The sequence below is a fragment of the Mixophyes fleayi genome, chromosome 6, assembly GCF_038048845.1.
Source record: "Mixophyes fleayi isolate aMixFle1 chromosome 6, aMixFle1.hap1, whole genome shotgun sequence".
In the NCBI taxonomy this organism is placed as follows: domain Eukaryota; kingdom Metazoa; phylum Chordata; class Amphibia; order Anura; family Limnodynastidae; genus Mixophyes; species Mixophyes fleayi.
Window position 1 is genome coordinate 9,555,626 of NC_134407.1, and position 12,177 is coordinate 9,567,802.

General features: G+C 40.2%; 1 protein-coding gene across 2 annotated transcripts in view; it reads right to left on the reverse strand.

Moving 5' to 3' along the window:
- SORCS3 (sortilin related VPS10 domain containing receptor 3) overlaps positions 1–12,177 on the reverse strand; it is a 502,293-nt gene that overhangs the window by 345,405 nt on the left and 144,711 nt on the right. For both annotated transcript variants that reach the window (XM_075215733.1, XM_075215732.1), the window contains exon 3: positions 3,487–3,586. In XM_075215733.1, coding sequence (XP_075071834.1) covers positions 3,487–3,586 — 100 coding nt within the window. The remainder of the gene's footprint in view (positions 1–3,486; positions 3,587–12,177) is intronic.

Genomic DNA, 12,177 nt, shown 5'->3' on the forward strand with positions numbered 1-12,177 from the left:
GACCTTGCTGCGATACAAGGGGTGCAAATGCATTTGTCTATTTATTTTGCATAAAATACACTATTGGCTGTTTTGGATATAGCACCACAACTACTGGAGAAAAACAGCCTTATTTCTACACAGCAATTTAGAATTGAGCTATAACACGCCCCCTACTAAATCTGTGCACATTTTGAATCCCCCCCACTGCAGTGTAGCATAGGTTTGCCAAGGTGCAAATGTGCCTATCACCCATTGTCCATTTTCTTCAGCAATAAAAGAACAGGGAAGACTAGTTAATAAGGATTGTGGCGGTACATGTACTTAATGTGACTGACAGTAGCCCAGACTACTGTACACTTAGGTGTGAGCTGCATACACTACACAGCTGAGTAATCAGTACTGCAATATTGCCTCCCTGAAATATCAATTTATTTTTATTCTCATACATTGGGCATCCTCACTACAACACACTGACCAAAGCAGAACACATTTGCTTTCTGTACTTTTCTTCACTCCCTTAGCACCATTAGTTATAAGGCTGAAGAAATACCCAGCTGTAGAGAGGAGCGTTAGAAATTTCACACAAATAGAATTTTGTGTCGGGATTACAGAGGTGCGACGTTCCGGCGATACAATATGCGAGTCTCGATTTTGCATCACCGTTCTGTGGAGTCACATTCCCCACTGTGTTAGTAAGATCACATTTCACAGAATTCACAGTCTATGAATAGAGCTAAGGCCACATTCTACCAGGGAAAGGTACAAAGATTTGCGCCCCCCGAGTGGTGAATATTTCGTGGAGCAGTTTTGAGAAGTTTGCTTATCTCCACAAGGGGGCGCGGTCAAGAAATCGGTCACACAAACTCTTCAGTCATTTATACAGCATGAATAGGAAATATAGCAGAGAAATACCGTAATAAGTGGAATAATGAGATTCACAAACTGTCACCGAACTCCCTCCCAGGGAAAGAGGAAACCTATTAACAATCCTCCAATAATTTATTTTAATTGAATTGATGGAGATGTCTAATTGAAAAAGAAGATGAAGAGATGATCAATTTGGCAACCTATGGATAGATAATGGTTTATAGTGTTTCCAACTAACTGTGATCCCTTTGGAACATTGGCAGAAGAAGATTGATGGCCCAAACTTTCAAAATGGACAACTGGATTGTCCTCCTGCCCATGTAGTGTATGAAAGGGTGTTCAGTGTTGGCGGAGGTGTTGTAAGTGAAAAGCACTGTTACCTCTCCATAATGATATTTATCCTAATGAAATAAGAATGGATAACCCCTAAACTCACCCCCACTAATGAGTAAGATTGACAAGAACGATAAGTGCATTATGTATAAAATATACCGCACCATAGGTGTAACATTGCATTCATTGGGAACAAAGAAATATTTAACGACCAGTAGAAAGTAGATTCCATAACATATTACATATGCAAATACACTTTGTGTTGTAATTGTCTTATTCAGCAGAACCCACTATAGAGATGTTTTCTTAGGAGTCAATTTATGACGGGCAAAATGCGATGTGAAATCTTCTTTCCTGACACGACTTACCTCATGTTGGGTTGGCGGGTCTAGTTTTCTGGCAAAGTGATTGGATTTGTGGGACAAGGCAGTGGAATTTGAGCTGGCCAATGAGAGGAGAGACCTATCCCTATGTATGATCGAGTTTATGAGGACAGGACTCACTAAGCGTGGTGTTCAATGAATCTTTGACTTTGAAAGTTCATGATCTAACAGAAAGTAGTCTGGCTTCACAGCATGGCAAGGCTCATGGTTCTCGCTGGATAAGTGAAGTGGTTTGGGTGGATCCTGGGCATTTTGGTGAGGAGCAGTATAAGGGTAAGCAGTGAGATAGTGGAAGGAGCAGGGTCCTCTAACAGCACAGAGTAATAATGTCAGGCTCCTGTAATTGTAAAGTGCTACGGAATTTGCTGGCGCTAAATAAATAAATGTTGATGGTGATGTAGACTGGTGCAGGAAACTGTGGTGTCAAACGCTCTTCAATATGAAATGAGGTTCAGATCCAGCTACCTCCTTGGTATTTGGGGAACTCTATGATTACAAAATAGATTGGCAACTTATAGTCTTGCCCTCAGCTAAAAGCTGCCCTCTACCCATTCATCTTACTCACTTCCAGTGTGTGGTCTCCCTATCCTTACTCCCACATATCTCTTGGATATATAGTTAGTGAAGTGTCATATTCCTACAGCCTATACAACTGATGGACCCACACTGCAGGGGATAAATGGTTCCTAGTCCTTGAACAATGTCCGTATGGGACGCTATATGTGGAACGAAGCACCAATCAGTTCTGTTTGACATCATCAGTACAAACCCTATGAGAACTGAAGCCCCGGGAAAGGCAACGGAAGCAGAATCAATGCTCTCTTGGCCGGCATCTCTAGTGGGTCCACGTAGACTATATCTAACAATAGTTTGCTTGTAATTTATTATGGAATCCCTTTACACTGAATGCATTAATCTCTATCAACATGTATTGCAGTATATTTTGTTTTTACTGTTCAAAGGTCTCAAGTGGTTAAAACAAGCAAAAATAAGTAATTAGTTCTAAAAGGAAATAAATATATAATAATAATAATAATAATAATAATAATAATAATATTAATGCATTCAATAAACTGCCTGTAGTATTATTATTATTATTATTATTATTGTTATTAACCTTTATTAACAATGCACCAACCTGCTGTACATTGAGGGAATCGTGTATAAGTCTAAAAAAAAAGGAAACCAAAAAATGCCACAATGTCAAACAGTCCCTATATATTGGAGTTTAAAATACTAATAACAGTTCTAGCGATTGTTCTTGTTTGTTTGTTTCTAACCCAGACACGTTACTATTTGATTGATATACTGTGGATTATTATTATTATTATTATTATTATTATTATTCATTTTTATTTATAGGGCGCCACTAGGTATCCGTAGCACCGTACAGGGACAGACAGAAACACGATACAGGGTGAGACAGCACGGTACAGTTAACAAAAAGCACAGTAACTCCGAAGCTCACTGTACAGCTAGATGAGAGGTGAGAGCCCCCAGCGGGGTAGAGAGAGGGGTAAAAGGGCCTCACGGAAGAGACAAGGAGCTGGAGAGCAGAGTTAAGGTGGTGGAGAACAGGAGGAGAGGAGGCCCTGCTCGAAGGAGCGTACAATCTAAGGGGAGGGTAGGACGGACAGAGACGCAAGGGAAGGAGGAGGCAAGGGGAGAGCGGAGGCAGAGACGGAGAGGGGGGGAGAGGAGAGCGACGAGGAGGGAGGTAGGAGGGGGAAAATGTTTATCATCTTTTCTAGGGTCTGCATTGTATCAACACCATAGACTTGGGTCTGCATTGTATTGCTGCTAGAAATGTTGGGGTTTGCATAACCACCAGGAATTTGGATAATGGATAATGACTATATACATAATCACAACATACTGTAAACAGGAATCATGAAGTTTACTTAATAATGAGCTGACTCACCTTCTTCTTGTTGGTGGGGCTTACATACAGGTAGCTGAGCACGGTCTTCAGCCCCACCTTTTCATTAAACTTCTCATACGTTGTCCCATAATCTGTTGACCTGGAAAAGAGAAAGGAAAACCTTTATCTCTAGGGAAGAAAAAATATTGAATCTGTAATATAGAAAAAAGGAAATGTTGACTGTATTGTTCTACTGAGTCCTGTCATGTTATACACAAACTTATTAACTGCATAGGGTTAGCCAGGGAACCAACAGGACACTGTATGGGGCCACTGTATGGGGCCACATAAAAATCAATTGATGCTGCTGCTCCGCAAAACAAGTGGCATCAATATGAAACTTTTAAATGGGTAACTAAAAAGTGAAGAGAAGTCTTGAAAAGCTAGTTGGGCTCTTCATCTAAATACAAGGTTTATACAGGAGTGGAATGTATTATTTGGAATACTTGGGAATTGGGTTTCTTCCCTGTAATTTAGACCCATGATTAAAATACACTATACTACATTTAAAATAGGTTTCCCCATTCCTACCCTGGCATTTCGCTACTGACTTGTTTAGCTTTTTAGCAGTGCTCCACAGAGTGACCTCTAGCAGGAAACACTTGGTGATCATCAGAATGCTTAGTGGTCACTAGAATGCTCTGTTTACTTTAGCGGTCGCTAGAATGCTCTCAGTATTCTATAGTGGTCACTAGAATACTCTCAGTATTCTATAGTGGTCACTAGAATGCTCCCAGTATTGTTCATGGGTGAGCAGAATGCTCTTTGTATTGTATATGGGTCAATAGAATTTTCTGTATTATTCAAATGTCACTAGAATGTTTTGCATAATATATTAATCACTAGAATGTTCTCAATGTTGTACATTGATTTTATAGATTTTATTTGCTCTAGCCAATCAGAGCGAAGCCGCTAAGAGCTAGCCGTTCTGGCCTAAGAGCCTGCGGGCACAGTGATCAGCTGAGTGGTCCCTGTTTTATGTTTGTTTCTCTGTGTCTGTCTTGTGCTTGGTCCTTGCAGGACGTTGCCGATCCGCGTCTGCAGATAGGAGGAACCGAGAACGGTGAGAGGGTGAGGAATCCCTACAAGAACGATTGGCACAAGACTTCAAAGATAATTGATGCACCCCCACCTCCAGACATTGTGGACGCCCCAACCGTTACCTCGTGAACATATCTGTGCGTATTGTTGTTTCCTGCAGTTGTTACAATAGAAAAACTCTTTGGGGGGAATTCAATTCCCCCCGAAGTATCGCTGCGCTAAAACTATTACCGTTATTGCGGTAGTTTTAGCCCGGCTTTGCTGCGAGCAAAATGCCGGCATTAGAACTACTGTAATAACGATAATTACGCACATTATTACCGTAATAACGCGCAGGCCGTGTTACTTTTAACAGTAACGCGACCAATTGAATACCACCCTTTGGGGCATATTCAATTGTCGGCGGAAACACCGAAAATCTTGCGTTATTACGGTAATAGTGCACGGAAAAACGTTATTACGGTAGTTTTCTCGCTGGATTTCAGCTCGCAGCTCCCTGAGCCGCAAGCTGAAATCCTGCTAACTATTACCGTAACAACGGTAGTAGTTTTAACGCAGCGGGAAACGACGACAATTGAATATGCCCCTTTGAGTGTTTAGATGGGGTTCTTTTTTCACCATAAGGGACCAGAAAATAAATATCAATGATTTGCAAATCATCGTATTATCAATTATTGTCTATAGGTTGAAAAAGGTAAATATTAATTACACGCTCTCAATGCGCTTTTACAGGGGACAGAAACTGGACTTTAAAGCCGCACTCAGCCCCAAAGGAAGGTTCTCTTTCTGGAAAGTTTTCTTATCTGATCCTATTGTGTTTAGAGAAATGAATCGTCTGTTAGATCTATGAACGCCATGAGTTCAATTTGGTCCTAGAGGGGGACTGACACATTAATAGGAAAACGATGGTGTGACTTTTATCCGATAAGGAGTGAGTGAAAGCCTAGGGGACACTTCTGTTATAATTCTCTTATCAGATCTGCTCTGCTGCTTGAGAAACATGGCGGGAAGTTTTATCAAAGGCATTAGTTACGCAACTTAAGTGCTTGCTAATTGTTCTAAGTGAAGATTAGGAATTCATCTAAGGGAGCAGCAGGGGCATTTTGCTACCCGTATAACTAGATAGGGGGGTATATAATTCAATGTTTTGTTTTTGGTCATATTTCATCCGCAGACAAAATTTAAGTTTCCGTAAAATACTTTGTATTCAAGGATAAGTTTACTGCTCGTTCAGCTGTATTTGCTGCATTCGTAGTTTAGTAATATCCTATCTTGGCTTCTTTTACCATATATATTGTGGTGTAATATCTCTATTCCTATCACTCCTCTGTTACCACAATGTACGCTCCTATCCGCGCGCTCTCACAGCCGATGTACTGGTTTTATGAATCACATTGTAAGAAAACGTAGGGCAAGAAATAAGCAAAGGGATGAAATATTCATAGACTTTTTATTATCAGAGGGGGGGGGGGGAGGGGGAGACGCACGGAAATACATCTTCCGTCAGCAAAAATAATAATAAAGAAAAAAACCAAAAAAAAAACAGCCTGGGATAATTTCATTTCGACTGTGTACAATATCGTCAACAAAAAGTAAATCAGACTCTTTCTGAGGAGTATTAGAATTAAACAGCTTCGGAAATAATGGGAGTAAGACAAAGGAATCTGGAATACTGAGTGTTATACAATGTATTGTGATGTAGGATGAGAGGTGGGCCATCAGTGGCTCAACGGGCTGGGGGGCTGGGGGGCATCTGACCCCTGTGCCGGTCCCGTAGTGGGCTAACTTGTGCTGGGTCAGTGGGCTAACTGCATTTTTTTTCTTTAAAATATTCCTAATAGACTGCAGAGCTGAGTCTCCCCCCCCCCCACCTGCTAAAAATTGCCAACCAGTCTCCATGGGTCAACAAGGCCAAAATACATCCACTGTCCAAAGATGGTCCAGTCTGATTAAAAGTTAACTCCACGCAAAAATTATTTTGCCTACTTAAATGCATTGGGCTCTTTTACCGTCGAACGCATGTAATTTTTTTTTTTTTTTGAGTAAGATATGTGTTTGTATACTGTGCATGCATTCTATTATTATTATTTTTACCATTCATTTATATAGCGCCACTAGTTCCGCAGCGCTGTACAGAGAACTCATTCACATCAGTCCCTGCCCCATTGGGGCTTACAGTCTAAATTCCCTAATATACACACACACAGACACACACACAGACTAGGGTCAATTTGATAGCAGCCAATTAACCTACCAGTATATTTTTGGAGTGTGGGAGGAAACCAGAGCACCTGGAGGAAACCCACACAAACACGGGGAGAACATACAAACTCCTCACAGATAAGGCCATGGCCGGGAATTGAACTCATGACCCCAGTGCTGTAAGACAGAAGTGTTAGCCACTGAGCCACCGTGCTGTCCATACTAAAGGCGTGAAACCATCCATATGTATTTGTGTATCGTTGACTTGCACCCTCTTATGCTTGGGGTGGGCAAGCCAAAGTTGATCACGTAGATACAACTTTTAGGAGGTGTATCTCTTGCAGGGGGTGGAGGGATACTGCAACGATATGCCAAGACGATGCTGATAATAATAATAATTAAATAATAATAAATATTTATTTATATAGTGCCTTTCTCCCAATATGCCTGGAAGCACTTTGTCATTGGTTCAGAGGGCGAGACAGCCATCTTGGGCGCGCTCAGCGGCTGTTCTCTGGAATAATTCCCATCCCTTCACATGATGACCATCAGCGACACTCTCTAGTCGCTCCTGATTGGCTGATTGTGTATTGGGTTCACTTCCCACGCTCACAGCATGCCTCCATGGTCTCGCCACTTCTCTCCAAAAACTCTAGACAGGGTATTCAATTCGGAACAACGCTCTCTCTGGCTCCGCTCCAGTTCAATCCGCTCAATCAACTCTGGGGCGTCACTCGCGTTTATGCAGCCAGGGGGGTTCCAGATTGTTTGTACAGAACCCCCCTCCCAACTCTAAATCTTCTCTCACATTTTAAATTTGCCCCCCCCCACCCCCCTGTAGTGCAAGATACTCTTGCCATGGTGCAAATTATCTTCTTCTTTTTTTTTGGTCTGCTTCCAATCCTAAATGGTGCCCCTGATGATTAAATGAATTCTAAGCATTATATGTATAAAAAGGCCATTTGGATGTGTTATACGCATTTCTGGAGAAAGAAAAAGAAAAAGGTGGTTTTATTCTTTAGTTAACTAGTTCTTCAGAGTCAGGGGCAAACACAGGGTTTGTAGAGGGGGGTTTCCACTCCACACTGCCAGTGACTCTTAGATTTATTTTTTAGATAAACTTAGCCAGGACGACTCTGATGAGCCCCTGATGAGATCAAAAACTATCCGTGAATAAAAGAATATGGTCCCATTCATATTTCATAATGGCTGAATTTTTTAATGGAAATCCATCAACTGTCCAGACAGAACGACAGCGTTTTCCATTCCAACTGCAAGTGAATGAAGTGAAATTTTGAGGCAGAATGAGGTTAATGTTTTTGTTTTCTAAAAATGTCCTGCCCTGTAATACCGACCTACGGATATAACTTTATACCTGCAGAGCCAAATATTCAGCACAGATACTTTCGATCAATGGATTGGATGTGACAAATTCTGATAAGACTGATTGCGTAAGCTTAGTTGTATTCCTGTTGCCTTTAGAAAATGTATTTGGAGTATAGTTTATCTTTAATTCTCAAACTACATCTTGACGTTTAAATACTTTCTTTGCAGAGAAAGAATTTCCGTCTTATTACATTCACAGAAGGTTAAATTGCTGACAATCAAGGACTGTTTGTAGCTGCTCGCTACATAATGAACATTGTTTAGATTCTTTCATTCTGCAATCACTTAGTGGAGTAAACTTGTTTCAACACAACGCACAAAACAAACAGACATGGCGGAATTTAAATAAAAACAAAAGATCTGTTTGTATGAAGATTCTGAGTCAGAACCAAAGTGATACGATAATGAGACCTGAGATTTTCTCCCTGTATCTCATTAACACACTAGTGCTTGTGTCTGATTTAAATGAATATAATTGTGCATACATATTTTTCTATTTAAACACTCCATGTGTTGATAGGCTAAAATAAAGCACCCTCTAAAAAATGAAATTAGTATTAAACATAATATTTTTCCATTCGACGGAATGAAGTTTTTCTTTTCTAAAAGGATCTGAAAACGTTTAAATTTGATGAAACATGATAACGACATTTTTAAAAGCTTTATTCTCTTTCTAGACATCACCAATTATAACAAGTCCAATTGTAGTAAAGAAAAATTCGTTTTATAACGACATTTTATCAGGACTTCATTTCACCGTCAAATACTTTCGCATTTTGACCTTTTCTAGAGTGACATCTTTTTACCTTTTAAAGTTTTCATTGACTGTCATAATAAACTTTGATTTTTTTATTTTTTTTAAGCCTCACCAACCTTTACGTATCATTAAAACTTTCTGATGTTCATGGAGTTTTTTTCACCAGTTTTCTGTCTTTTAGGATGATATGGATGAAAACGAATATGATGTTATTCTACCATTTTATGCCATTTTACTCTTTGACACTCTACACTTTTGAGAATACCTTCCTATTTAACTAGGTAACAAATTAAATATAATCTATATAAACACCAATGAAGGACAAGATTTAGAACCAAAAAAGGATCAGGGCACAAAAACAAACAATCTGTAACCTCCCAAACATTCTAAAAAAAAAACAACACAAGTTTAGGAAGAAGATATAAAATTTGCAAATTAATCAAAATGATTAAAGTTGGGAGTTATTGCAACTTCCTTAACTGGCCAGCCAATCACTAAGAGTGAGGAAACTATTGTGATTGGCTGGCAGTTTTTGCAGTACCTCGACACATAGAGGAATACTTTTAATTTGCAGAGGCTTCTTTTTAGATTGGAGAGTAGTGTGAAATGCGTTGGATGTAGAACATTAAGGGTAAAAGGTGCAAAATCATGCGTGCATCCGGGGTCCTTTCTAAACGGCCTCCACTGTTTTTTCGTGGCCAACACTGTGAAACGGAAATCTTTACCAGTCACAATTCTCATATTGGTTCTTTTGCGCGTTTCTCCAGTGGAATTTGGTCTTAAGAGCTTTATATAGACTCACCCTTCTGCACAAATACAAAACCCCACCAATGACCAGAATTAACTCATTTTTTCAGCTTTATTTGTAGATAATAATTCCTGGGATAAGAAGATCCTGGAAAAAGCCAAGATTTGTGAAAGGAGAACATGAATTAAATGTATGAATTAGGGGGAGAATGTAAAAGGCATATTGCAGGATAATGAGTAAAGATTGCTTGCGCTATTTGGGGTAACTAGAGAGGGGGCTTAGACTCATAGTGGGGGAAGAGATGGAGTGTTCTCAGTTGGTGGTTTAAAGCATCCGTATGTCTTTCTGTGCTCTGTGCAATCCAATGACTACAAAAGGCTGAATGCGCAGGTTGTAACGGGGGTAAGTTGTATCCAGAGGCGGAACTAGCGAACTGTGGGCCCGATGCAGGGAAACGGGAGGAGAGAACCAGGGGACCCACAGCCTGCTAGTTCCCTGTACAGTGGGGCCTATAATCTCCACACCTGCTGTACCAATGGTATTTCCATTGTTGACTGTATGCAGGGCCGGATTAAGGGAATGGAGGCCCCTGGGCTAAGGGGGCCTCCACTCCCCCGTGAGCCACCTTCCGCAAGCCTCCCCCTGTGAGCTGCCCACCGCAAAGCCCCCCCTGTGAGCCACCTACAGCCCCCTGTAAGGGCCGCCCCTGTGAGCCGCCCACTGTGAAGCCCCCCGTATTTAAAATAAATATTCCCTCAATTCCTTTTTATTACACACCTAATTCCAAAGGGAACCTCTTTTTTTTTCCTTTATTTTTTTTGTACTCCAAAGGAAAGAAACAAAAGACATTTTATGACAATTGCGGAGCCTTGTCTCGAATGACAGAACAGGTGGCCGGTTCCCGACTGACCAATGATGGCTCGGAGATGGAAAAGTGGGATGAACATCATTGTATCTTTTATAACTCAATGGATATGGTGCACTAAATAAAAAAATGCTTATGTTTCACCAAAAGGGGAACATAAAAGTTAATTGCACTAATTTGGAAAATAATTTATTATCAATTGGGCATATGAATTCAAAGAAAAATCCAAAGTTTCTTTTTAACAAACCTTAATGGTACAAATACTATTTTCTTACATTTTAGAGTTATACTGAAAACTCTGAATTGTCTATAATTCCATATAGTAGAGGAAACATTGGGTACTGTTGAGGTTTTTTTTGCTTATGTTTCAATTTAATTATTTTTTATGTCATATTACAGTATTATTGGTTTTATGGTGTTAATTTCTCTGCAAGAAAGCAAAGAAAACATTTCTAGCCTGCAAACGAAAACCGTCATTTACTGGGAGTCTGCCAAAGTATATTTTCGTGACTTATATTTGCATATCCCTAATAGCCTATAATAACATTTTCCACTTCACTCAGATTTGAAAAGGTACTTGAAAAGGAAATTATACCCAAAATAAGTTGGACTTAATTACCTTTCAGAAAGTGCAATCTCTCCTGTCACCGTTCTCTCCGATAGATTTGCAGCTGCAAACTTTGATTTTGTTTTAGCAAAACAGTAAAAATGATATAAGAGGGAACATTCCCGTTCTTTCTCCGACAAAATCCTCTATTGTGGTCACATGTGAGATTCTCTCAAGTCATCAGTTAAAGGACAAGTAAATCTATGAAGGGAAACTTTCAAGTATTCAAATGGGAAACTTTGTAGCATCTAGTTGCCAGAAATAACGAAGAAATTAAATCGGCATGTACAACTGCTATCATATATCCATTTCGTGGTGAATATACAACAGGGGCGCACGGAGGATTTTTCAGGGGGGGTTTCCTCCACCCCCAAAAAAAAAAAAAACCCTAGAGAGCTGCCCTTCCGCGCATGCGCCCACACATGCACGGCAACTCCGTTTCGGCTGCACTGTACTATACAGCCGCCGCGGCGCTGTCAAAGAAGTGTCCGCGGCGGTGCTGTATACAATACAGCACCGCCGCGGACGCTTCTTAGACAGCGCCGCAGCTGCTGTATAGAACAGTGCCGATATGTAGGGCACTTTTTTAGCGGAGAAGGGGGGGTTTCTGGTAGAGATGGTCACTGACCCCCGTGTTTTGGTTTTGGATTCGGTTTTGGATCTGGATTACCGTCGTGTTTTGGTTTTGGTTTTGGTTTTGCAAAACCGCCATTGCGTGTTTTGGTTTTGGTTTTGGTTTTGTTTGGTTTTGTTTTGCTATTTTTTGGGAAAATCCATGTTTTTGGGCCTAAATTAACCCAATTTAGTGCTCCAACTGTTTTAGAGACAAGTAATCTAATTGTTGAGGTAATAAATCATCCAAAAAAACAGTTTAATTCTTCGTTGGTAGGCCTATTCTACACACAAAACAGATTGTCTTCCTCTCCATCTATGCATATTGGCAATGCAGCCATCGTCTTTGAATGTATATTACACCCTACACTTATAGTTAAATATGTAAAGAAATGGAAAAAGCCAGTTTGGTTTCTGTCTCTCAAGGCCCCCCTCCACTTGTATAAAATACCAAAATATTCAGCCATTATAGA